Source organism: Scatophagus argus, chromosome 3 (assembly GCF_020382885.2).
Source record: "Scatophagus argus isolate fScaArg1 chromosome 3, fScaArg1.pri, whole genome shotgun sequence".
Classification (NCBI taxonomy): Eukaryota; Metazoa; Chordata; class Actinopteri; family Scatophagidae; genus Scatophagus; species Scatophagus argus.
The window spans coordinates 19,507,453-19,534,211 of record NC_058495.1 but is presented as its reverse complement, the minus strand read 5'-3'; the positions used below and the strand labels follow the sequence as shown (position 1 = coordinate 19,534,211).

Sequence of the window (26,759 nt, the reverse complement as noted above, 5' to 3'; positions counted from 1 at the left end):
AGGCTTCAAAAGATGATTGATTAAATTAAGATGAATTAAATCTCTGATGTCTAATATGGTCTAAGACAGAAAGACATGCTTCAGCACTTTTCAGAATGATTTATTTCAAAATATTACACAGCTTTTGAATATGAAATCGCCTACAAGTTGAGCAAAAGTCCTGACCGAAAAGGTCTGTCTGAGTTCAACATGGTTTCATTGATAAATAAAACATCAAGCTCACAGAGAAGCCAAGAAACATGAAAATGATCTGCTGAGTGCTCAAAATACTCTTGTGCATTGCGTCAGACTGCATGCAAATTGTGCTCGTTTCATTTTACACTAATTTGCTGTTGAATATAAAGCTAACAGCATCCAAAAGGCTTCAGGAAAGGTGATGGACAACAGCAGCACCCTCATCACTCAACCATACTGACAAGGCATTTCCTTTGGTAAAATGCAAAGGAACTGAATATAAAAAACAGACATCAGTATCAGTGGTATATTCCATCAAGCCAACAACTCACACATAAGCTTAAACATTAAATGTTACCAAGTTAATTTTACCAATGTGAAAGGTACATTTAAAAACCCAGCCAAACATTTCTGATGTTTACATCATTTTCATTATGCTACGTGAGACAAAATGGAGAGTTGAATTTTACTGACAAACACACAGATCTGTCTTTCACAGTACTTACTATTAAAGTGTGTAAAAGTTTGGCTGTGCTTGCACACATACAAACGCTAATACTGATATAAAAACAAAATCCCTCTGGACAACAGGAGTGTCTTGTCTTCTGTCTCTTATTTTTAGAATCATTGATGTTTGTGATGAACTTAACTTAAAACCACATAAATTCAGGTCAGTCAAACTACATGCAAAAAAGTCAACTATATGCATGAATCCAGCATGTGAATACTGTAAGTCATATTAGACTGGCGTATGCGGGATTTGTTCAGAAACTCTGAAAACTGGCGTGATTGTCAACAGCTCTGAAGAGGCTCGCATCAAGGTGACTCTGATCAAATGTGACAAGATGTTGCATGTGAAGGGACACCGTAACAGCTGCTCATTAGCTAACTTTGTCGGCGCGGAATGAAGCAGATGCAGCGGAGGTAATGAAGAAACATAGGATGTATCTTATCGCTCTCCAGATACTTTGACTGTACGCGTCTTGTCCTTTAACTGATTTGACACTAATGGAGCTGGTGGAAGCTATTCAACCCCCACCCCAACTCGTCTGCCATACTGCTTTCCCCCATCGAGATTTCTAAAAACAGCTGACAGGAGGTGACAAATACTCAGTCAGACTGCTGATATCCACTGGTGGATGAGGTAAATTAAAAAAAATCTTTAAAAAAAAAGCTCTGTCGAAGTGAAGAAGGCTTTGGATCACAACATGCTAAAAACTCTTCAGCAGCCGGCACCCACCGTCACAGAGAGTCTAGAGTTCGTCATGAACGGTTCGACGCCGCCATTTGGGATGCTGTGTGACGTAATCAGCTGCCTCCAGCACAAGGCGCATGAACTCTCCCACATCAAAGGAGTAGTTGGTAAACTTTGGATGGTCCCCAAGGGTTGGGTGGTGACCCTGAGGCAGGTGATAGAGAACAATGTGTGCATTAAAAGGGAAGGGAAATGCAACATAAAAGAACATGAATGTTGGTAACACGACAGAGAGGAAATATGAAAAAGAAATGGTGTCTGTACATTTGTTCAGGTGTGCCTGTAAGTGCAGGTAATTAAATGTGTGTGCGTCCGTGAGATAGGTGAGATGGATTGAGGAAGCTCACACAGAAGCGGTGAGGAGCTAATGGCTGGTACGGGAGTTTCCCCTACCTTATCCTGTGGGAGCACTTTGTCCATTTTCTGCCAAGTCACGTATCGAATGCCCCGCAGCCGAGCCAAATCTCGATAGCAGCTCTCATCCTGACAATTATATCTAGGAGGGACAGATGCAGACACTTTATCTCTTGCTCTCCTCGATCTGCCTCACTTTCACTCTTTCTTGTCCCATCTCTCTCTCTTTCTCTCTCTCTCTCTCTCTCTGTATACACACTGTGGTTCTTGATGTGTCACTCACCAAAATGCACACCAAACATGCACACACAGACACAGACACATAGACACACACACACAGACAGACACACACATTCCAATCAGCTCCTCTACTCTCTGGGTAGCCAGGTGTGATGAATGCCTGGTTAATTAGACAGTATTTCACAGTCATACACCAAGTGTCTGAGGGGCACTTTGGGCACAGCACCCTGCCAAACCCATCGCTCTTCCTGCTCCCCTCTCTGTCTTCTTCCGCCTGTCACACACACACACAAACACAAAGGCTGCCAAATGTGTCACTCACAGCTCAAAGATGACAGCCCAGTCTGGGAGGAAGAGGAGGTGTGTGAGACCCGCCCCGTGCATCCCTATAAAGATGTCAGAGTTGTGGGTGATCCTCAATTGCACCAGGAAGGGAACATCCCTGAAAGACAGACAGGGAGTCACGCATCAATCATCTTCATTGTGTGAGCACTGTCACTAGTACACAACTTAAAAAGCTGGACACACTGAGCTGTGTTAAACAGCACTTTAATAGCTGCTGTGGTAACGTGGTGAGAATTGCACAAACTCACTTGTATTTGTAGTCCACCACACTGACCTCCAGTAAAGGCACGGTCTTCAGGGCATTTAGCAGCTGTAACAACAACAAAGGTACGTGTTCTCTGATCAATGAAAGAGCAAACAAATATCAGCAGTGACCACATAAATCACAAGACTTTTTTTTACTTGTACTGTTTGCAGCAAATAAGATCTTAAATAGGCACTTAACAGATGTGGACAGTAAATCAATGGTGGAGAGAAGGAGCTGAGGGAGTGGAAGAGGTCTGTGTAGAGTGAGAAAAGAGAAGGAGACAAAGAGAAAGACAGAGAAGAAAGGAGGACAGGTGGCAAAACAGGATGGCGGGAAAGCAAAGCTAACAAGAATGTAAGAGACAGAAAGAAAGGAGGAGAGGGTGGGGGAGGTGCTGAACTCACCTCCTCTTGGTTTAATATCCTTCTGTATTCTGTGCTGCGAGCCAGCAGGGTGACACGAACACGCCCTTCCTGAAAACAGCAATGCACCCAATAATCAATCAGCCAAGGACAGAAAAGATAGGCGCCTGGGAAAACATGATGCTCATTCAAACTAACTCAAAAGCCTCTGCTTATAAAGTCTCTCTTGTACAGCACAGAGAGAAGGACAAATTAGCTCAAATCCCATTACCAAGTATATGTTTTTTTAGTGGAATCAATGTTCTTCCTCTCTTATGTGCTCCATAGTTTATAGTTTGTACTAGGAGTCTTCTTTTTATATTACTCTACTGCCACCTTGTGTTCTGAAGGAGAATTTCGATTTCTGACCAGAGCAATGAGATTCACAGAAACCTACAACCCGTGCAAACCGCTGCACACAACCACCCCACTAAACTGCAGGTGACACCTTCCTATAAGCTGTGGACATATTCAACACAGACCTTATTACTTCTCCTCATTTTCATTATTACTCCTCCTTACAAGATATTTAAAAAAAAAAAAAGGATTGAAGAAGACCAGACTGGAGCAAATTATGACAAGGGGGGCGATAGGAGGAGAGGGGCTGGTGGAGGCGAACACAATAGAGAAGACCAGCAGTGTGAGTCTCTGTCATTAATCTAGGGATGAAAAGAGGAGTTGGGGAGAGGGTCAGGGCTGAAAAGACCTTTCATTCAGTCGCCGTCCTGCTATCACTTGGAGCACCATGTCTCGCTGAAAAGCCTCTTAGCATATTTCCAGCGAAGGCCATGAATAACCAATGAGCTGCTAAACTGGTCAGAGGAAGTTATTGGGCTTTGCTGTTCATGAAGACACAGTCAAGCACTTCAGACGTGGAATTATGAAAGCAACTGTGGGGATCGCTGCAGAGTTAGGAGATGAATAGGGAGGGGTGTGCATGGTTGCAGCCGTATGTAAGAGAACTACAATATTCCCTTGCATTATGTGTCTTTAAATATACCAAAGTAGATACTATTCAACAGGGTAATGTATTATTAGAAAACTGCTTCAAAAGGATCATCCTGTTGGTCTGGTGGTTTTTTTGATGGAACTTATACCTCGTTTTGTCCTCTAGCCCCTTGGCAAAGTCCAAGTGTATCGGACTATGATACAAAACTATCCGTCTAAAAGCCTTTGAGTGCATCTAACCCCGACTGAACAATTTTGTTTTAGAAATCTCTTCACTAAGAATCCATGATCAGCTGGGTTCAGCAATCAGCAATCATTACTAAGCTTTAAAAAAATAAATAAAATTGTAAATAAAACAAGATGGCGATGGTTACTGATTGACTGAAACCTCAAAAACAGGATTAAATTGGTGTTTGACAACAATCAACCCTACAATCACGGAAACACAATACAAGTAAGACTTTAGTAGAAATACACTATATAGACAAAACTATTGGGACACCTGACCATTACACCAACAGGGACTTTGCATTCTAAACACACAGACAGCTTTGTAGCCATAACAGTTTCCACTCTTTTGTGAAGGCTTTCCACAAGATTTTGGAGTGTCTCTGTAGGAATTTTTGCCCATTCATGCTGTAGAGCATTTGGGAGGTCAGACACTGATGTTGGCCCGAAAGGCCTGGCTCACAATCTTTGTTCCAGTTCATCCCAGAGGTGTTCAGAAGAGTTAAAGTCAGGGCTCTGTGCAGTCATTCATCCAACCATGTCTTTATGAACTTTGCTTTGTGCACTGGGGCAAAGTCATGCTGGAAGAGGAAAGAGCCTTCACCAAACTGCTGCCTTCTTCATGCTCAAAGAAGTGAGGGACTGACATAACAGTTAAGGACATTTAACAAAGACACTGGCAGAAAGGATCGAACAATTTTTTAAAAAACATATGTTTAGCTAATGTCAATATTAAATAAACAGAAAACTAAAATCCTTAAAAAAAAAAACACAAACAATAGTAATTCCCTGACCGGGAATCGAACCCGGGCCGCGGCGGTGAGAGCGCCGAATCCTAACCACTAGACCACCAGGGACATGGATTATAGCTTGTCACTCAGAAAATATGTAGAATTACTGCTGACCAATTTAAAAGCAGTGACATGAAGACTCTTTCAGATAAATCACAAGCCCACAAGCCACTGCCTTGTATGCCAAAGTTCTGTTATCAGAAGTTTCAGATTCAAATAATTTTTTATCATAATTATATATTATAATATATAATTTGTATATTATATATTATATATTATAATATATAATTATAATATATATAAAATAATAATTATATATTATAATTATAATACAATATTATAATATATTATAATATATAATGCAATATAATATATATTATAATTTTATTAATTTACCTTCCAGTAAACACAATCTCCCCTTCTGTTCCTGAGATAATAATCCAAAGGCTGAGCACTGATGTTTCGCATTGTGAGATGTGAAGACTGCTCATGTAACATGTAATATTAAACAGGGTTAGTGTCAGTGCGTGTTTCGTTACTGAGGCCAGCTGCAGTCAGAGAGAAACTCACTCTGTGCCAGTTGCTCCCTTCACTCTTGCTATTTCTGCACTAAAGGACAACAAATCAGCAAACTCACAGGCAACCTCTGCTGATCTGCTTCTTTCTGTCTGCTTAGGCTTTGGTGCTTTTACGTTGCACTATGTGATTTCTCACTACATTATGCAGAACTGTTTAGGACAACATGACAAGGCTGCTGGGCTTTTTATGGGAGCAGAATTAATCACTTACTCAACATTAATCATTCTAACGGACCCATGCAGGCAGCGAACATACAGTTGGCACACACAGCTCCCTGGTGGTCTAGTGGTTAGGATTCGGCGCTCTCACCGCCGCGGCCCGGGTTCGATTCCCGGTCAGGGAAAGCTTAACTTATGTCTCTGGCATAAAACAAGTTTATGAAAGCAACTGCTGATTAATTGCAAGAGAATATTAACAAATTCTGGCTTGTCTGTGTGCTATGATTTCAGAGCATCATGAAAATATAGACCAACAACATGAAAAATGTTCTTCATCTCCACCTCTGGGTAGCCAGAGGCCCGGCTGCGTTTGCAAAACAAAACTTCCCTTTTTTAGCTGATTCAGATGTTCAGTATATAGCTGAAAAATGGCAGAGAGACAGGACAAGCCTGTGATGCTCCATTAAACGTGGAGCCATGCGAGAGGATGAGGCTGGCAGGGACCAAGCACACCAACTGATCTGTTGTTGGCTGAAAGAACCAACACAAAAGTTTTAATCTACTCCTACCATCTGAGGATGTCAACACCCAGTGGTCACCTTCTGTAGACACAACAAAGGAGTGAACAAGCCCCTCCACTTCATCCACCAGCCCCAGGACCCTGTTTCCCTGTCCCCTGGCCTTCGGGTATGGTTTTAATACCATCAGCCATCATCAGGACAAACAGCTGAGTGTGCCTGAAGCAGGAACAACTGAACATACTGCTGTACTATTTACAGGACAAACAGAAACATCATCTCCCTGGTGGTCTAGTGGTTAGGATTCGGCGCTCTCACCGCCGCGGCCCGGGTTCGATTCCCGGTCAGGGAAATTAGACTTTTCAGTGTCAGAACAACCAAGCACAGTGTGTTAACAACATTATTTTTTTACCTGGGTAACCAAGGGGCAGGCTGCCTTCAAAAACAAAACTTCCGTGTTGTCTTCATTTTTACTGCAAACTAGCTACATTTTCATCAGTAAAAATGGCAATACACAGATACTTCCTACCTTTGGCCCATCTTGCGGGATGTTGAGTCGATGGAGGACATGCTGGGAGAAAGCCCTAAACAACCCCTCACTGTAGCAGTCTGAGATCTGCAGTCAACACACCACAGAAAATGTCATTTTCATTTCATTCATAGAAGTCATTTGCTTTTCATCCAATCAATTCAAAACAATGTATTGACATATTCTTAAGTTATGGGCCGTATATAGTCAAAAAATTAACAATATTTGTATTTTTAGAAGATCTACTCTGATTGAAAATGAACTGAAGGCAATTTGAACTGCTCTGGGTTGTGATAAGAAATACGTAACACACAGGAAATCTGACAATTGCAAACATATTTCCTAATCTCCGTGGAATGAATATCATATGAGCCTATGCATTTCTCAAGGAAGGAATTCCACATATACACCGTTGCACTGCAGCAGTAAATGTGAGGACATGAATATAAACATGGCATGTGCTGCAGGGACAATCAAATGCATCAGCTTGAGGCTGACCTATCAATATTTCACACCTCAAGGCTGAAACCACAGGACAACACATATTTACATGGTATCATCTTTATAGTAATCTCCTTGGAATTATCATTTAAATAACACAAGCACTTGCTGAGCTTTTGAATACATACCATAAATATTTGACCTGAAGCGAATGTTTATGACTAAACCGGATATCACTGTGCATGTGGGACGGAAATGCCAGTAAATGATAAAAAGAAAAAAAGATATCACAAAATGTGATAAAAACATATAAGCGCTGAAAGTATGAGGTACTGCAATTTGTTCAAAACAAATACATATGTAAACTCACACGCAAATATACATGAGAGGAAACTTACGAGAGGCGTGTTGTAAAAGAGGCCATATCTCATTCTCGGGAGGAGGGAGAAGAAGGCGTCTCTGAAGCACACCTACAGACAAGTGTGAATAAATCAGTGAAGCAAGCATACAGCATGGTACAGAAATTGCTTTGCGTGTATATTGTGGTGTACACAAACAAGCCTGCTTGCATACTTATTGGACATCTTTGAGTACTTTCAAAAGTATTGGAATGATGTTTTATTGTACATGGACGACTGGGAAACATGTCATTCTCAGAGATCACTCAAGAGTCGTACTTATCTGATGGAATTTTGAGTAGCTGTTCAGCCGTGGTTGATCACACTAACATCAGACTTTCTTACACGTTTCATCAAGACTATTGTTGCTTCTTGTGGATACACCAAACACAACATTTCCTGTGTACCAGAGGATTTTTCCTGTAAACACCCAACCCAATTCCAGGGGGTCTGTAACAACACTGTAAAGCCTTTAATTAACTTTCATGGACTATAAACAACCAATTTGGTTGGTATTTCTAAACAAATATACTTGAGTTAATGATGAGTTCAAAAACTTTTGAAAAGAAAGAGTCTGCAATGATGACCAGAGGTAACTTTAAACCTACTCTTTTCGAGTCATACGTCTTCAGGTGGATGATGTCATAGTCTGAGAAGGCCCTCCATGTCTCACTGAACAGATCCCCATAACCATAAAAACTCTGGGAAACAGACATAAGAAAAGAGGGAAACAAATGTTAATTCAATTAATGTTACATATAAACTGAAAAACAAGGCTGTAACATTAAAATCTAAAACTACAGCCTTTAGCAGTGCCAGAGTCAGTCGTCTGTTGGATGTATTCCTCTAAAGTTTTGGTTTTACATAAAGTCTGTTATCACACCGCGAGTAAGTAGTTTGTTCTGAAAGGTCACTGCTTTTCCTCTCCCTGACAGTTTTCTCTCCCTCCCATTTCTCTTTCTCTCTTTGCCTTTTCCTCTTACCCTCTATGCGCAGTGGAAGGAACAATGGTCCGGATAAGGCTGTCCCTAAAAGCATTTTGTTTTTCAGCTGGTGTTTCCCCTTGATGTCTTCATCAGCCACACATGCCACTGACTTCTTCAACAAAAGCTTTGGCTGCAGTACTTTGTTGTGGTACCCAAATGCAATCTCAGTTTTCAAACAGTATCTTCATTTGTCTTGTGACACAAAATATTTGTGTACCTGTATGTGTAAATGTTACTCCAGACAGTTCTGTCAGAGAAACTGTTTTATAAAGACAGGAAGCTAAAACGTGTCCCTCCATCTGCCAAAATAGTCTTAATCACGACAACCGTATGCATTTGTATTTTGAAAACTTGTGTGGTTTCTTTGTGATCCCAGAATAGATCCAATGTATGACTCTTTTTATATGAAAGATAAAACTCCAGTAATGTTTGATTTATTTTATGAATGTGTATGTATTTCTTATGTAGCTCAAAAAAGGGGCCACAAATTCACTGGAGGCAAGACACATGGAAAATCCCAATTTGTGTTGTATTTCAACAGATAAGTAAAGGTGTTGGTGAAACACCTGAATTTGTACAGTTACTGTACCGCTGGTTAACCTTACATAGACAGAACACGTGCAGAAATAACGTCACCCTGCTCTATACTGACACTGCAGTGAGAGGCCTCAGGTACCTACCGTGTCCCACATGACGATGTTGATATCTGAGCTGAAGGAGTTGTTAATGTGCTGGGAGATGTAGAGGTTGACAAAGTCACAGAAGTGATGGTACATGTTCACGCCTATTCAAAACAAAAAGAAAAAAACCCCAGAGTTGTTATTTTTTTTCCCATCATGTCTAAATCCTTGCTATTAGATACTGAAAAATTAATTGACTGCAGTTACATCTTCATCTGATGTCAAGCTTCAAACAAGCTGAATGTGTACCTATGTAGAAAAGCTGTAATAAGACCTAATATTTTATTTACTTATTGAAGTCACATAAGTCTTTGTTACTGACCAGCATCCAGTTTCATGAAAACAGTGGGTTTTTCAATGATGATGTCACAGTGTCCATCCTGTACAGGATGAAAATCCAGCTCTGTGTATGTCTGAAGCTCAGCATACCTACAAAAACAGCACAGCACAGCACAGCAGTGTAATATTGCAAATTGTAAAAAGATATTCATTATCATTATCATTACAATCTGCATCCTCAAAATCAGTGGCTTAAAATCAGAGTAATGTGATTAAAATAAAATTAAAATTAATATACAAGACCCTTGCTGTCTTAACTATACTAGGCCCTTTGATTTAAATGGCATTAGTGTGTTTCCGTGGTGTCCCCAGGTCTGATACAAACAATTATTTGAAATGTTGCAGATAAAGAAAAGTCCATCTCACTTCTGTATAACATTTATCGGCTGGTAACTGCTGGTAAGTGCTATGGAAGGAATTACTACACCAGGCTCACAATACCAGGCAATTTCAATGCCATAATACACAAGCCTGGCAGAGAGGATTGTTCGGTTATTATGAGTGGCAAGCCAAGTTCAGAATGCCTCCAAATAAGACCGTTAACAAGCAATGCACAAACCAACCTCGTTTGGATGCATAAACCATGTACATGTCACCAATGCATGCATGGCAGACACTGCAGACACTGTGCCCAAACCCACAAATCCCTGGTGGTCTAGTGGTTAGGATTCGGCGCTCTCACCGCCGCGGCCCGGGTTCGATTCCCGGTCAGGGAATGAAATTTTGGCCTCTTTCAGAAACCATTAACAAGAACTACAAATCAACCTCATTAGAATGTTTTATCCAATTCCCAAGCGATCAACGCAAAAATCACAAGCTGAGTGTGTGAATGAGTGTGTGCTGCCTCAACAGGACTGCAAGGGGCTCTTGTGCTAATAGAACATGTTTAATAATGACAGTAACAGACTATGCCTATTGCCATATTCGGTTCATCTTACGAGCACCATTTTGCACATGCTAAAATAAAACAAAAAAAACAAACACAAAGCGAGCCAGCCAGGAGTCGAACCTAGAATCTTCTGATCCGTAGTCAGACGCGTTATCCATTGCGCCACTGGCCCCCCTGAACCAGTACTGGCATTTCAACAAACTCCACCATCACACCCCTGACATGCCCTGCCTGCCCTTTACCCTTACAGTACAACACACGAGTACTTTATCGGCGTGGGCAAAAAGCACCATCTACTGACAGTCTGTGTGACTACATAAAAAAAGCTCTATCCTGCCAGTGGTCACACCTGCTACACAAGCAAGAAAATATGCTCTGAGCAAAAGGGTCACTTCCATGGTGGTCTAGTGGATAGCAATGGGTGCTGTCACTGCTGTGGCCTGGGTTCAAAAACTGATCAACAAAATTCATTTTGGAACTACTTAAATCAAATTTAAGTCATACTGTTCTGCAGACACGTTTCAGCACTGTCTCAACTCTATTCACAAATCAAACACACAAGAGTGGACATGCAGGTCATTCAAATTCATTAATGCCTCCATATAAGACCATTAACAAGCAATGCACAGCAATGCACAAACCAACCTCGTTTGGATGCATAAACCATGTACGTGTCACCTGTGGATGCATGGCAGACACTGCAGACACTGTGCCCAAGACATTAACCACAAATCCCTGGTGGTCTAGTGGTTAGGATTCGGCGCTCTCACCGCCGCGGCCCGGGTTCGATTCCCGGTCAGGGAATGAAATTTTGGCCTCTTTCAGCAACCATTAACAAGAATTACAAATCAACCTCATTAGAATGTTTTATCTAATTCCCAAATGATCAACGCAAAAACCACAAGCTGAGTGTGTGAATGTGTGTGTGCTGCCTCACCAGGACTGTAAGGGGCTCTTGTGCTCGCCCTTGGCAGCAAGCGCTCGCTTGTTCAGTCTGCAACAACCACCAATCTCACCAAGTCTGGCAGAGGGGATTGCTCAATTGTTATGAGTGGCAAGCCAAGTTCAGAAGAATAGGAACGGTCCAGTTGTCATTTGCGTTCATGCAGACAATAGCTTTTTCCCATCGGGTTAATGTCAGTCTGAACTGGCCTAATGGAGTTACAGGATAAGAATACCATTGCCATGCCATTACTAATTAAAAGCAAATAGAACATGTTTAATAATGACAGTAACAGACTATGCCTATTGCCATATTCGGTTCATCTTACGAGCACCATTTTGCACATGCTAAAATAAAACAAAAAAACAAACACAAAGCGAGCCAGCCAGGAGTCGAACCTAGAATCTTCTGATCCGTAGTCAGACGCGTTATCCATTGCGCCACTGGCCCCCATGAACCAGTACTGGCTTTTCAACAAACTCCACCATCACACCCCTGACATGCCCTGCCTGCCCTTTACCCTTACAGTACAACACACCGAGTACTTTATCGGCGTGGGCAAAAAGCACCATCTAGTGACAGTCTGTGTGACTACATAAAAAAAGTTCTATCCTGCCAGTGGTCACACCTGCTACACAAGCAAGAAAATATGCTCTGAGCAAAAGGGTCACTTCCATGGTGGTCTAGTGGATAGCAATGGGTGCTGTCACTGCTGTGGCCTGGGTTCAAAAACTGATCAACAAGATTCATTTTAGAACTACTTAAATCAAATTTAAGTCATACTGTTCTGCAGACACGTTTCAGCACTGTCTCAACTCTATTCACAAATCAAACACACAGGAGTGGACATGCAGGTCATTCAAATTCATTAATGCCTCCATATAAGACCATTAACAAGCAATGCACAAACCAACCTCGTTTGGATGCATAAATCATGTACGTGTCACCTGTGGATGCATGGCAGACACTGCAGACACTGTGCCCAAGACATTAACCACAAATCCCTGGTGGTCTAGTGGTTAGGATTCGGCGCTCTCACCGCCGCGGCCCGGGTTCGATTCCCGGTCAGGGAACACTGTTTTGGCCTCTTTCAGTAACCATTAACAAGAATTACAAATCAACCTCATTACAATGTTTTATCTAATTCCCAAATGATCAATGTAAAAATCCCGAGCTGAGTGCGTGAATGTGTGTGTGCTGCCTCACCAGGACTGTAAGGGGCTCTTGTGCTCGCCCTCGGCAGCAAGCGCTCGCTTGTTCAGTCTGCAACAACCACCAATCTCACCCTTCTGAATGAAGTCCTCCTTGTATCTGCAACATAAACAAGGAATGAGCTTCAAGACACGCTCAGCCATGTCAATGTGATATTTTTTTTTTGGTGCTCACGTCAGTTTTAAATACACCGACCTCTCATGACTTCTGTGTGGCTTACGCAAGTCCAAGTAAAGGTTGGTTGCTTTACAGAAGCGAGTGTGGCTACTGCATTTTAATGATGAATCCCCCTGGGAAAAAAAGAAATAATATTAGATGTTTTAGTATTTAACTGATATTAAGAAACTCTGTACCTTAGAGACTGTGGTCCCTTTACTATACTCTTCCAATGCTACTGCTTTGGAAGTAAAAATAAAGTTCAGGCCTATTGTCTGTAGATTCTTTTGTTTACCATTTTGTCTGTTTCTACCTGTTGTTTCTTCCTGTTTACTCAGCAGGCCTGTGGGAACTAAGGAAATGAGCAACTTACTGGCTTTCTGGCCTTGCAGAGCGTTTTCAGCTCAGAGAGGCGCTCCTTGACGTAACCAAAATCAGCCTGCTTCCAGAAAACCTCCTGGGCTGCGTCCAGTGAACGGGCCCTGACAGGTCAGAGATTTAGGCAAAAAAGTGAATGACAGCACAGTTTTACAGAAAAAAAAGATTGTGGTTAAGATAGCCATCATTTGCTATACTTGTGTTATACTTGATGTGCATTATACTTCAGAAAAGGACAAAGTAAGAATATTAAGTGTGTTAGAATGCGATGTGAGGATCAGTACCATCCAGAGTCAACTTTGGTACAGACTGGATAGCTGAAGCGCTTGCCTGGATCACAGTTTTTCTCGTAACCCCAACAGGCAGACAGGTCCTGTAATGCATCCTGTTGAAAAAACAAGTGTCAAATATATATTTTTAAAAAGTTGATTAAAAACTGTGGAAGAATATGAGAAGTAGAACAGTTGGGTGTTCCCTGTCTGACTATGGACAAAAAGGAGAGTGTGTAGAGCCGCAATAATTTTCATGTGCTCAGAAAGCCAAGTCAGAACACAACACCAAGTCAAGAATATTTGCTAATCCAGTTAATGAGCAAACTAAACTGATGGAGTGGCATAATAAGGTAAAAATAAAACAAATTTACACCATAGTAAGCATCTAAAACATGTTTTTCATCTCTTTTAACACTGTTCTTCCTAAAACAATGATTGCAATTGCAAAGTAACCTGCAGAGTAAACATCATTCACCAACTTCTCCGGGTAGGGTAGAAGAAAATGCTCTAAAACAAATAGCACTTTTTAAACAAATTACATCATAGTTAAGTAGCGAGAATGCATATCTTACATTAAAAGGGCAGAGTGGATCCAGGCGGCAGTGTTTGGCAACCCACTTGTTGCTGTAGAGGAAGTAGGGTACGTGCTCTGGCGGCAGGGAGATCCCGCTGTAGTTAAGCAGCGGTGCTGGTGGTTTGTGGCGGGTTTTCTCAGCCCTCTCGGTGGTGACCACAGTGCAAGAAAAAACGCTGCCCAGCACTACCAACAGCAGCATAGTCAGAATAACACAGACATGTGAGCTAGCCGCCTCTCTTCACAGCACCCTGAGGAAAACAAAAAAAAAAAAAAAAAAAAAGAGGAGGAGAGACAGAGACACAGACTCAGACTTGTACTCTGTAATCTTGGTTGAAAGCCTAACACCACAGTATACAAGCATGTGGGCACAAGCAAGTGTTTGTGAACTTAGCTCAAAGCAGATCTGAGCAGCGCATAAGGAAAGGTCCCACTGCAGGAAGCATTACTGACCCCTTTTCCGACTGTTGTCTGAGCGATCATATCTGAGGCTGAACAGGCAAATAAATCTGCTGGCTGGTAATAATGTGACCTGTACTCAAAGTTCCCAAACTTTTTAATATGATGCAAATTAAACCACAGACCACCTTTTGATAAGATTTTGTCCCAAGGTTCCCCATCTGATAAGAATTTTGTGTTTAAATGTTTTATTGCACTAAGTGTATAAAAGCCATTACCAGATTAGTCACACATCCTGTCATCATATGTAATTATAGTGAAAATGAATTTTTCCCCTTTTCTGCTGGGGATCACGCTTTGAAAACCACTGTCCTATACAGTTCAAGGTGTCCAAACCAGTACTTACACACAACACAGACAATCATATTTCCATGTCACATGCAGTTTTCTTAAGTCTCAAGAACACATGAGCTTGCTGCAAACATATGGTAAGAATATGGTGCGTTACTGTAGATTAAACTACCCAGCACAGCAGTATATGAAGTAGTTACAATTAACTACATGTTAAACAGTAGTAAAATACAACATATACATGAATACAGCAGTGATATCAAACCAAAAACATCACATACAAAAGCAAAACAACGACAGGAACTTTAGTTGCTTTAAAGAAACTTTGCTGATATTGCTGACAGACTTTTACTTAGTAAGATTTTAAATGCAGGACTTTTGCTTGCAGCGGGGATTTCGAGTGTGGCGTTAGTATTTTTATTCAAGTACACATGTTCACAAAAAACTACTTCAAAGAGGTAAAATAATAATGGAAAAACCTTAAACTACTGTGCCGCATTAAAACAAAAGCTTCATCAACGAAATACTTCAGGATTAAAGCTTCACTCTGACGGGCTTCAAAATGTCTTTTGGTACCATTAATTGTAGCTTATCAACCTAAGGTTTGCTATAATTGTTTATGTAAGGCAGACGATTTTTACGAGCTCTAATTTGCCCTCTAACTTCATACCCTCATGTATCAGTCTCGCATAAGCTCTCGGAGAAGAAGCAAACTTCATTTTAGCCGGCTAACTAACGCTAAAGTGTAACAAACTTTTAGCTAGCAATTAGTTATCTTAAACGTTAAGTGTGATCGATAACGCTGCAAGGCGCCAGGAACACCAAGGGACTTGATAGCCATGTGAAATAACTATTAAGACTGGAGGTAAGTGAAGGTAATAGCGTATTACTTACTCTTCTCTTTCGTCGGAGGCTAAAATATGAGAATGCTTTAGTGGAGGCTAATGTCTGAAATATGTATGTTGTGGTTAACGTGTGGCGTCAGTTCTTGAGAAAGCCAGGACCCCTTACCATTAATTTAAGCTGTACCGGTATGGCCCCGAAATAACTGGACAGGGAAACGCATTTAACATTTCCGCGGTACAAAACCTTACAACAGGAGGGGAACTCACCAACAACGATCGTCCACAGAAAGTTGTTACGAGTTGGAGCGAGAGGTGGCCTAACGTTACCTGAAGACACAGCCTGATATCCTCCAGACTACAGCGATGATGTTGCCGGTGGTCGCCATAACACCGGAAACCTTACACTGAAATGTAATGTGTAGCGAGGGCCACAGAGTGGCGCTGTGTACCAGACATTCTCTTTATATTACACTTATGCAGACACTGTAGGTGATCTTAAATGTTTCTTTCAAACACCATCATCTATCAAAAACATAATGGGCTGGATCCAGAAAAGTGAAACTAATGAAACTCATTGTCAGAAAGTTTCAAAACCCTTTGTCCAACATTTATACTTTTATCCAAATGTGACTGATTCAATGTTTCCCTTTACAATGAACATCTGTTGTTGAATAGATCACATACTTTTTTGGGGTTTTTTTTTAAGTTTGGCTAGTGTGAAAAACACAGTAAAAATACAGATTCAACATCTGTGGGAAGCTGTTCAGAACAAGATTTATTTGATCTCAGTTTTGTGCATTAAGATATTGTAGTATTTTGTGCAATCAAACTACTGACTTCTGTTTGATTTGACACAATATAAATTAAGAATCACCCTATGTTTCACCACCCAAATAAATGTTTATTCATTTACATATTTATACTGTTTAAAATCCAGTCTTCAGGATTTCAATCACAAACTACTCCCAGGTCTACAACATAGTGTCATTTGTAAGGAGTTGGGAACAATCCATAAAACTTCTCTGTACAGTATTTTCATATATTTCTAGAGTGCTGTAATGCATTAAGAAATAAAGAAGGATGAATTTGTATAGTGCAAAAAACCTTCACCATCTCCTACAGTTATACTAGACAATATAATGTGAAAGGTTCAGTCATGAGAATTGATGTCTAAAGCAAAGTTTGTACTAAGAACCAAAGATGGAAAAACAGACACCCAAATAATAACCTGTGGCTATCCTTCATACTGGTTCTGTAATTATGCATTGTATTTTATGGTATACATAACCACAAGACCCCCACTTACATATTAAATGAATTTTTGTTTGACCTAGTAATTAAACTTAGATTTGCTGCCTTTCTTTTTGCTGTGAATGCATATGATTGATTGGTTTGTGAGTGTTCGGAACTTTATTTCTGGTTTTGCAGCAGTTCATCTATCTGAGTTTTATACATGTTCTTCACATCTTCAAGGTCCAGCCTCAGCTCTTCTGCCTCTTCAGCCTTTTCTCCATACATCTGCAGGATGGTGTTGTGCCTCTGCTCCAGATCCTGCAACGCACGGCCACACAATTTAGAAGAGCCTCTGCAAATACAGTTCAGAAACAACCTCTTCAATGAATATTAACATATCCATTTCATTACATAGCCCTTACCTTGAGTTGAATTTTCAACTTGGGAATCTCCTTCACCTTCTCCTCCATCTCATCATTTTGGTTGGTGAGTCGGACCAGCTCTTCAGCCATCACAGATCGACTCCTCTCTAGATTGGAAATCTCAAGCTGCAGGAGGAAATAAAAAAGAGATAATACAAACCACTTAGACACAACTGCCTCTCAGTGATGGAAATGACTCATTTTTTTCTATCAAAATGTTAATTTTGCATGTAGTGTTGTTTCACATTTGAAGAAATTCTTTTGTTCTGCGTCGCTACCTGCAGCTGTGCTATCTCTCCTTCTCTGAGTTTGAGCTGAGACTGGAGGTTCTCGATGATGCTGGAGCCTCCAGACAGCCTGGCAGCCTCGTACAGATTGGTCCCGCTCACAGACATGGTCATGGTACTCAGTGAGTGGTCTAAAGAGTCATCCTGAGGACAGATAAAACAATATAGGGGCAGTCAAGCTACACAAATCCAAGCATGTACAAACTAATCTTCATTTTTGGATTTTAAAATTTTCCCCAGTGTGTACCTGGGAATAAATAGAGGTATGAAGACCAGCATTGTCTGCCCCACTGATGGAGCTAGAGCGGGACAGGGAGGGTGTGGAGCAGGCTGGGGGCTCTCCCACAGAGTGGGTCATGGCCTTCCGCTCCTGACAGGGAAAGATTTCAAAACTATTAGAGAACAGAATGTCTTGACTGCTTAAACTGAGAGATTTTGATTGAATGAAAACAGCTAAAGATAAAATTTGGTATAAATAATCTTTAAATTTTTCCTAAACCTTCTCCTTAAGTGCCTCCTGTGCTAGGTAACACTTCTTCTTCTCTTGCTCCACCTTCATCTTCTCCATCTCTAACTGATTGGTCAACAGCAGCTGGTGGAAGAGGCAATAAGACATCAGAAAGTTGTTTCACAGAAGATTACACGCAAGACTAGGAGAAAGTATTATGGTACCTTTTCTTTCTTTGCATCTTCTAGCACTCGGACGTGTTCTGCTCGTAGATTTTCCAGCTCAACGTGGTCCCTACATTGAGAGAGCGAGCAATAAATCTTTACAATCACCAGCCCCAAAGAGACAAATAATGAAGAAGGAGCAAAACTGTTTCTAGTGAAGATGAAAGGCTCTAGAGACATATTTTTGTAATATCAGGATATATTTCTGTGCTTTGTGTCACAAAATATATGCTTAGTACTCCATACGCCATTTAAATGTGTGCCATGACCTAAAAAAATTCACGAGCCAGCCAGGAGTCGAACCTAGAATCTTCTGATCCGTAGTCAGACGCGTTATCCATTGCGCCACTGGCCCTGTCAGACTAAGCTGCCTTCTCACAAAGGAAAACTCTTTTGCACAAAGGCCATGTGCACACACATGACTGCTTCAGTTGGAAGGGGGAAACCCCCACCCCCAGGAAGCATTAACATTAGCATTACAAGGGGGGGATGTGGTTAAAAAATAGAAAAACTTCTGTTTTATCCTACCCAGAGTTAGAATAGAACGAAGGCAGTAACGTATATGAACATATGAAGTTAGATATTTAGGATAAAAACCTAAGCAATAGGAAGACATTAAATGCAACATTAAATTCACTGTGATGTATATTAATGTTTTAAAATAAAGTTTCTGGTAAGAACAAAAATAAAAACCAAGTGCAGACAAAACAAAAACCACCAATTTTCAGTCTGCTTCTTAGTGACGCTTTTCCTTCTGTCCAGCAACACACCTTCTTAATGGTCTAGTGGTTTAGAATTTAGTAGCAACTCAACTTCAGCATTTGAAAGACATGTCACAGTTCTCACTAAACTAATTCAACTCATCAACCCAACCTCACACATTTCAGTCAGAAAGAAACACACGGGAAATAGACAATTCAGCGATGAGTTTGAAGTTGTAATTTGTTACCTGCTGCTCTCATCCTCCAGTTTCTCCCTCTTGTTCTTCTCAGCCTCCAGCTGCGCCACGAATCGAGCCTTCTCCTGGCGAATCAGGGAATTCTGGGACTCCAGAGAGGCCAGCTGGGACTTGAGGGACAGCAGATCTTCTGTTGCTGCTCGCTCCTTCTCCACAGCAATGGCCAGCTGTGCCTGAGCATCCGCTGGTGAAAAGAAAATGGGGATTAATGAGGTAACAGATGTTAAGCTTTTTGTTCACTTTGCACAATAATTGTTGTACACGCGCAGTTGAACTCCTGTCTCTTACCTAGTCTATCAGAAATGTTCTTCTCAAGTTTTTCCCAGGATGCTGTCTGTCCACCCAGTGAGGCCTGTAAGTTTTCTATCTGCCGCAGTAGGGGCCGTGTTGCTGAGGTAACACTCTGACTGAGCTCCTGGTTCCTGGTCTCTGCTTCCTGAAGTCTCTGTGGAAGATGAGAAGAAAACAAATGTGTGTATTATGTAAATCCTGTTTCTGTCACAGTTATGGCTGTTGTTGCCTCTTATAAAAGGGAACATGCCTGGTAGGAAACCTCCTAACCAGAATATTATGTTACCTGCTGCAGCTCACTGATCTCCTCTCTCAAATAATCTTCTTTCCTTGCTTGCTGTTGCTCAGCCCGCTGCAGAGCCAGTCTCAGGTCAGCCACCTGTACATAACATTAGAAAGAATCAATAAAGGATGTCCTGTTGGACTTGGCAGTGATCTTGAGTAGAAAATAAAGCAAGGGTGGAACAATAAATTAGAAGGTGGCTTAAGTTCATCTATGTTTAAATAAAATACACTGGAGGGCATGAAAACAGTTGCTGCTATATTGACAGTTTCTATCGGGCTTATTAGCATCTCCAAAAAGTTCTAAAGAATATAAGAACCCCGGTGGTCTCCCATAGATCGCGTTTTTGTGAATGAAAACAGGTGTAGCTGAACAAAGTCATAGTGGGAATAGTGGGAAAAACAAAAATCACACTTCTCCTCAGCACCACACACAGCTAAACTAGCAAAAGACTCGGTCTTATGAGTGATTGGTAGGTAGCCCTTTATTTGTTTTGTTTTTTGTTTTTTTTTGGTTTTGGTTTATTTTTGGTTTTTAACTACAGAACAGATGGGTTGCGATTTTATAAACTTCACTGCCTGACCACCACAGCAGTATGTTGCTTTCCTGTTCCCTCAACACCTGCAGCATTGGAACAACTAAAGTATGCAAGATGTTCCTCAAGGTGACTGATTAGACACCAACGCTTCACTTACAATCACAGCAAACATACTGTTCCATGGTGCGTGTCTGTCTAGGGTCTGAGCCTGCGTTACCTGATCGGCCAGGGCCTCCTGCTGAATCCTGGCCTCCTCCTGGGCTTTCTCAAGAGCCAGGCTTAGCTGCTCCTTGGCCTGTGTGTCCCTGTTAAGAGCTGCTTCTTCAGCCTCGCTAGCTCTGCTAGCATTGGCCTTGTGAAGTTCTGCCAGCTCCCTGACAAAAAAAAGAGATGCAGAAGCATTAAGATTTCCCTTCACTAGGAGTAAGGGGCCCAGCCAAACCCCTGAAAAACAGCCCCATACCACACCTGAATTCAATGATAAAGAGGTGTGTCCCAATACTTTTTTCTATATGGTGAATATGTCCATTTTTACGTTCTATCACATTAAAACTGCTGCACAGTCTAGGTAATTAATAGAAAGCACTGACACACAGTAAATATGTCACTAACCAGATACTTTGTCTGCACTTTATACACTGTAGTAATGTAATGAAATCAGAGGTATAATACAATGCAATAGTTGGCTTCTCAGGTTAGATTTCCAATAAGATGTCTATTTGTGACAATTCAATAGCAGCGTGTGTGAGTGTTTACTTATAAGAGTTGTCCAGAGCAGCCTGCAGGCTCCTGTTTTTCTCTTGTAGCTCCTCAGAGGCTGACTGCAGCCTGCTCAGCTCGTTCTCCTGCCGCTCCACCACAGCATTCAGCTTTTTGATGTTCTCCCTGTGCTGTTTCTCCACCTCCTCCTTTGCATCTAGAACCTACAGAATAATAGCCATGATTGTACTAAACATTATTATTTCATTTAATTATAATACCTTAGTCATGAAAAGTAACTACAGGATGGGGAAGGGAAATAGAAATCATGTTTGACATAGGTTCATGATGAGAGATAAAAAGATATCAGTAATGAATCCTGTTAAACAAATAACACAGGCATAGAGAGACAACATTCAAAAGACCTTGGTATTATCCAGTTTACCCCAAACACTGCAAGGGAATTTCATCATGTTTTTGCCATGTTTGTAAAGAGATGTTGAAACATTAACATCTCCACCCATACTCCACTCTAATCCACCCATTATCCTGTTAAGACTGCAAGTCAAGAAAACCAGCACGAGCAGCAATAATATGGTTCTGAGGAGTGTATTTATGCCTCAGTTTGCAAACTACTTTTGGGTTATGTTTTTGGATTACATTAATTTCTAAATGAAGGACCCTCTGGTGACATTATATCCTGCCTTTTCAAATGAAAATCTAAAATCATGTCAAACAATGGAACAATGACTTCAAAGCCATTTCATTGCACTTTCTAACAATACCAAACCCTGACTGGTCTACCTCGCTTTCTCAAATGAAATACTCCTGAAAAGAAAACTTGATAAACAGATGCTTCAGTTTCAATACAATGACTGCAGTTAGTCTCAAACCATCTGTATAAAAAATAAGAACTCATTAACGCAAGACCTAATTACCAAATCCAATCTAAAATTCTGCGAAAGTTCTGTAGTTGTAACTGATACAGAAAATCTCATCCATTTCCCAGATCAGCAAAAATATTAGTACTGTTAAACTGACTTTTGAATCTATGTACTACAGTCCTACCTGCTGCAGTTGCCTGAGCTCCTCATCCTGCTCTTTGATTTTCTTCTGCTGCTTGGTGATCTTGGTGTCGCTCTCCTTCTCCTTCACACGCAGTTTCTTGATGATGTTGCTGTGCTGCAGTTGCTGTTTGGACAACTTTTCACCTAAGGGAGATAGGAGCAAACACCTACTCATCCAACTCGGGTCAAGTCAAGATGACAAGAGCATTGTTTCGGTAACGAGGTGAAAAGTTGACTGGCTCTTCAACCATCCACATTATGGTCCTTCAAGACTGACATATGGAAGATTTCTGGGGCCATGATAATTCATTTGCTATAACTTTGAAATTACAGTGGTAACACATTCATCCATCCATCTATTATCCATCTATTACAGTCAAAACACGACAGACCTTGTGTGCTGCTTCAGCAACTTTATATGGGTAAAGTTGGATATATTTAAGGCAGCTGTATTACTACGCCAGACCTCATGTACAAGAGACTTTATGTTTAACAGTTTCTGAACTGTATAGCCTCTCCAGAGTTGAAATGTGCAGGGTGGAGGAGGTGAGGAATAGACTGCTACATCAATCAGTCTTACCTTCTTCCAGCAGGCCTCGGATCTGCTCTTCCTTCTCTCTGATGATCTCCATTGTATCGCTGGAGTTAAGTCTTGTAGAAAGTTCTTCTCGCAAGCCCTTTATTTCCTAGGAGGATGGAAAAATGTCATTATTACGCTGACATTTTGGACATGTACGGTTTGGGATTTTAATTAAAAGATTAAAGATTAAAGTGACATATTTTGTCATTGGAGGGAACTCACTCCAGCGAAATTTGTTCTCTGCATTTAACCCACCCAAGTGACGTGCACACACACAGCAAACCCGGGGCAGTGGGCGACCGCGTGCAGCGCCCAGGGAGCAGTGGGGGTTAGGTACCTTGCTCAAGGGTACCTCAGCCATGGACACCGGGACGGGGAATCGAACCAGCGATCCACCGGTTACGGGTCCGACACCCTAACCGCTGATCCACGACTGCCCCGGGTTTGCTGTGTGTGTGCACGTCACTTGGGTGGGTTAAATGCAGAGAACAAATTTCGTTGGAGTGAGTTCCCTCCAATGACAAAATATGCCACTTTAATCTTTAATCTTTTAATTCAGATCAAAGCAGATAGATATGGGTTAGCTGTAAAACAAATATATACAGACAGTTCAAGTGCAGCTTCAGATCACCAATATGTGAGTTACCTTCTTGGCTATGTCTCTTTCTTTGCATGCCAGCTGAGCCTTCCTCTCTGCATCTGCTATGCGCTGGGTGAACTCATCCTTTAAGGACTGAACAGTGGAGCTCTCCTGCTTCAGGCTTAGCGCTTCACTGGAGGATGAACAGATTCATTAGTGAAAGAGCTTAGCGTCAAAATCTATACAACCTCAAGAACAAGACAGCAGATGTAGATTATTTTAAGCGTTCACTTAAAAATTTTAAATTATATTGTAATTAGAATGATTAAAATAATAACATAATTACATAAACATAAATTAGTAAAGACTATTTACAATGTTATGGTAGCTTAACTTAAGAGTTCACTGAAACAAAATAGTAAAGTGGTACTAAGTCATCCTTGTCTGACCTTGGTATCAGCAAGGACTTCAATCTCTTTGTCACATCTCATGTTACAATAATTGTGAAGGTTTTCTCATCAAAGTTATTATAACAGTGCCATTGTGAACAAGGTGCAGGTACCATATACTTACTCTCTGAGATTGTCACACTCCTCCTCCAGCCTGGCCTTGTCTTTGCTGACTGTCAGCAGCTGAGACTCTCTCTTCTCAAGACGACTTGACAGCTCATCAATAACCTACCACATGTACACAACAGTTTTTTCTGTTTAGCAGTTGCACAAAAAGCCAAACAAAATGAAACTTAGAAGGAAAGCAGTATGATACTGTCTAAATATATAATACAAAATATACTGGCTGTCTTCTTCATACAACTTTAGTGTAAGAAATTCTTGGACATATGGGGAAAATTCTAATACTTGACCAAACTCTTTTAAAGAAAACTCTGACCACGTATCGGCAGATATTTTAAAATACACTGGTCTCTAAGTCTTGAACCACACAGCAACATTATGATTCCAAATAATTTGGACAAAACCTTGGAAGATGATATGGAAACATGGCCTGACAGTTTAGATTTTTGCTTTACAAGGATGGCTATGTAAAATTGTTTTTTTTTTAAAAACCCTATATGTTATTTTTTTAAATGTATAAATGTTGTTTTGTGATTACTGCAGAGTTGTACAAGTTATTTTTTCAGTGAATTACTTACGTTCACGTAAACAGCTTTAATTTTCTGAGCAGTGTAAGGGTCTTTTCGTGGCACTGTATACACAACTAATTTATAACTTCTCATTTAGAATTCCTCATTCTCGTTTATCAACGTGTTGTGGCAAAGACATACAGGATATAATGGAGGCAAGGTGTTTTAAAGTAGAAAAATAAACTCAAGTGTATGCAACATGATCCTCGTAGTGACAAGGACTTTTTCAGTATCTAAACATATGTATACTATGTACAGAAAACAAATATTTACAGCTGATACTCCCAAATGCTACCTTTTGAAGCTCCAGAATCTGAACTGTTGATAAACTTTTCATCTCTTCTGTGATTGGCAGATTGATCTGTTCTTCAGCTTTGGTGTTGGGATCAGACAGCGTGACATTAGCCTGAGATCCCTCTTCCTGTTCTGTCAACTCTTCAGGCTGCTCACTATTAACAGGCGTCGCACTCCGTCCACTCTCCTCCATCTCATCCAGCGACTGCTCCCTCATTGTTTCGGTAAAGCCCTCTTCCCCCTCCTCTCCCGCCTTTTCCACCACTCCATCTTCCTGCTTCTCACATACAGTTGATGATACTGTTAACGGAACAGGGCCAGCAGTGACAGATGCCAGTGTCCGGCTGGCAGGGATTTCATCGTCTGAATTAACCTCGCTGACGCTCCGGCTATCCAGTGACTGCACACTGAATGAATCTATGCGCTCAAATGCATCCGAAGAGGAGCCGCAGCTCTCTGTGAGTTTGGAATAGTCCTCCAGGCGGGGGAAATCTCCACAGGTGGAGGCAGTGAGTAGCTGGAAGGAGCCCTGCATCAGGTGAAGGCCAGCCTTGCCCTCCCCAGTTTCTTGTCGGGAGCTAGCTGAGCTCTCGCTCAGCACAGACTCATGGTCCAGCACTTCAATGTCACTGGTGGTAGAGGTTCCTGAGGAGAAAGCGCTGACCGGAGGAGAGGGGGTGTCATTTTGACGATCCTCTACCTTTGAGTCTTTATGCTCTATGAGTACTTCCTTAGAGGACAAAGGAGGTGAAGGATCGGAAGGGGCAGAGCTCTTAGGTTCAGAAGTGACAGCAGAAGGTTCAGTGGGAACCTGTTTTTCTGATGGAGTCTGTGACTGCTCTGTTTTTGAGTCTACAGAGTCTGCTGACCCATCATCTGTTTTCACAATGCTCATTTTAATGTCAGGGTTAATACAAAGATCACTAGATGAAGAAGCATCAACAGCGGGAGAAACTGGCTCCTGGGGCATTGTGTCAGCATGGGGTGTTGCCGGTGAGGACTCAGGCTCAATGGGCTTGCTCTCAGCGACTGTCTGATTCTCTTGATTCATATTAGCAGGTGCTGACTTTTGAGTCTCCACTTCCTGCTGGACCACTGCCTCTTCGATTTTCTTTTCCTTCTCCTGAAGTCGCCTTTGAGACTTAGTAGGGGGTACAGACACCACCTGGGTTTTCGTGACAGCCTGTGCGTCTCCAGGTGACAGAAAGGCACTGAAAAAGTTCTCTGATTCATCCACAACTGTGCGGGTAACAGGAGTCGTGATGGCCTCAGACGAAGGGGGAGGAGGGGTGGTCTTTTCCTCAGGGGGTGCTTCCCACTGCTCCATTCCCCATCCTCCACTTAGGGACAGCTTTCCAGGTAATGTAACATCTGGCAGAGAAGAAATGTTATCAGCTGTAGCAGTTATTTGCTCAGGACAACATTAGGCAGCAGTTAACCACCCTATGTCACCTGACTTACCGTCATAGGGCATTACAGCTGTGTCAGGCCATTGGTCCTCTTCTTTGATGTCCAGAACTCGGTCGATTGACTTCTGAGCTGATGTTAAAGCTTGTTTAGCGAAGCTAGACAGGTGAGATGCGTTGAACCAACTCATCCTGACTAACAGGCTAGCTAGCGATCACCAAGTTCGGAAACTGTTACACGGAAGGCAAAGGGAAATTTGGCGTCACCACACAAACCACCGTAACTTAGACTATCTCTGCATCTTTCACCCTCAGCGATAATCTGGTGCGAACAAGGTTTCGCAAATTCAAATATTATTCCGCCCAGAAAAGCTTTGTGGAAAGCCAGCTAACATTTAGCTAGTTAGCAAAGCTGTCAGTTAGCCAACGCATATCGTGAGTGTACAGGGGCAGCAATCCCAGATACAGTTACAGCTGGCTAGTTGGCACTCAAAATCGCATAATTTCCCTCATTTCCATTGTAGAAACACAAGTATTTCTAATGTCATTTGTATAACTCGACCCCCATCAAATCAAAGGTTTTGCCATCGTTAGTCCGTTCTGTTCTCGCCTCCTTTCCTCGGCCGTCATCGTTTGTTTTGGTCGGTCTCAACTTGAAGCTCGTCTAGCATTAGCCTG

At 41.5% G+C, this 26,759-nt stretch overlaps 2 protein-coding genes and 9 non-coding genes across 13 annotated transcripts; 5 read left to right on the top strand and 6 right to left on the bottom strand.

Moving 5' to 3' along the window:
* Positions 1–84: 84 nt before the first annotated feature.
* Positions 85–16,068, bottom strand: eogt (EGF domain-specific O-linked N-acetylglucosamine (GlcNAc) transferase). 3 transcript variants are annotated; one of them, XM_046384539.1, is made up of 16 exons: positions 15,958–16,068; positions 14,034–14,286; positions 13,474–13,574; positions 13,185–13,293; positions 12,851–12,945; positions 12,650–12,754; positions 9,595–9,701; positions 9,273–9,376; positions 8,215–8,307; positions 7,607–7,678; positions 6,768–6,854; positions 3,020–3,088; positions 2,617–2,678; positions 2,346–2,465; positions 1,823–1,925; positions 85–1,574 (listed from the first exon to the last, which is right to left on the bottom strand). In XM_046384539.1, exons 2-16 carry the CDS (start codon positions 14,235–14,237, stop codon positions 1,428–1,430), a joined length of 1,578 nt encoding a protein of 525 aa, XP_046240495.1. In that variant the 5' UTR covers positions 14,238–14,286; positions 15,958–16,068; the 3' UTR covers positions 85–1,427. The 3 variants fall into 3 exon arrangements, with proteins under 3 accessions (XP_046240495.1, XP_046240494.1, XP_046240496.1); XM_046384538.1 differs by having other exon boundaries at positions 15,898–16,048; XM_046384540.1 differs by lacking the exon at positions 15,958–16,068 and adding an exon at positions 15,680–15,792.
* Positions 4,978–5,049, bottom strand: trnae-cuc. Its single transcript has one exon. It is a non-coding gene; the product is annotated as a tRNA-Glu (tRNA).
* Positions 5,834–5,905, top strand: trnae-cuc. The gene has a single exon. It is a non-coding gene; the product is annotated as a tRNA-Glu (tRNA).
* On the top strand, positions 6,519–6,590 carry trnae-cuc. Its single transcript has one exon. It is a non-coding gene; the product is annotated as a tRNA-Glu (tRNA).
* Positions 10,256–10,327, top strand: trnae-cuc. Its single transcript has one exon. It is a non-coding gene; the product is annotated as a tRNA-Glu (tRNA).
* Positions 10,600–10,672, bottom strand: trnar-acg. Its single transcript has one exon. It is a non-coding gene; the product is annotated as a tRNA-Arg (tRNA).
* On the top strand, positions 11,233–11,304 carry trnae-cuc. Its single transcript has one exon. It is a non-coding gene; the product is annotated as a tRNA-Glu (tRNA).
* On the bottom strand, positions 11,821–11,893 carry trnar-acg. The gene has a single exon. It is a non-coding gene; the product is annotated as a tRNA-Arg (tRNA).
* On the top strand, positions 12,445–12,516 carry trnae-cuc. The gene has a single exon. It is a non-coding gene; the product is annotated as a tRNA-Glu (tRNA).
* Positions 16,069–16,385: 317 nt separating the features above from the next.
* Positions 16,386–26,742, bottom strand: tmf1 (TATA element modulatory factor 1). Its single transcript, XM_046384537.1, has 17 exons — positions 26,137–26,742; positions 24,677–26,046; positions 23,814–23,917; positions 23,307–23,433; positions 22,661–22,766; positions 22,082–22,224; positions 21,071–21,237; positions 20,532–20,688; positions 19,780–19,872; positions 19,491–19,647; positions 19,194–19,386; positions 18,245–18,314; positions 18,072–18,164; positions 17,820–17,942; positions 17,564–17,716; positions 17,286–17,411; positions 16,386–17,181 (listed from the first exon to the last, which is right to left on the bottom strand). The coding sequence occupies exons 1-17, from the start codon at positions 26,270–26,272 to the stop codon at positions 17,041–17,043; spliced, it is 3,459 nt and encodes a 1,152-aa protein (XP_046240493.1). The 5' UTR covers positions 26,273–26,742; the 3' UTR covers positions 16,386–17,040.
* On the bottom strand, positions 18,527–18,599 carry trnar-acg. The gene has a single exon. It is a non-coding gene; the product is annotated as a tRNA-Arg (tRNA).
* Positions 26,743–26,759: the final 17 nt, after the last annotated feature.

Excerpts from the sequence above, each read along its gene's own strand:
- eogt (XM_046384539.1), bottom strand. The coding sequence starts at position 14,237 with ATGCTGCTGTTGGTAGTGCTGGGCAGCGTTTTTTCTTGCACTGTGGTC. Across the intron at positions 8,308-9,272 it reads ACATCGTCATGTGGGACACG|AGTTTTTATGGTTATGGGGA; the intron begins GTAGGTACCTGA and ends TCTGTTTCCCAG. Across the intron at positions 6,855-7,606 it reads TCTTTTACAACACGCCTCTC|ATCTCAGACTGCTACAGTGA; the intron begins GTAAGTTTCCTC and ends TGTTGACTGCAG.
- tmf1 (XM_046384537.1), bottom strand. The coding sequence starts at position 26,272 with ATGAGTTGGTTCAACGCATCTCACCTGTCTAGCTTCGCTAAACAAGCT. Across the intron at positions 26,047-26,136 it reads AGCTGTAATGCCCTATGACG|ATGTTACATTACCTGGAAAG; the intron begins GTAAGTCAGGTG and ends CTTCTCTGCCAG. Across the intron at positions 19,648-19,779 it reads AGATCAGTGAGCTGCAGCAG|AGACTTCAGGAAGCAGAGAC; the intron begins GTAACATAATAT and ends CATCTTCCACAG.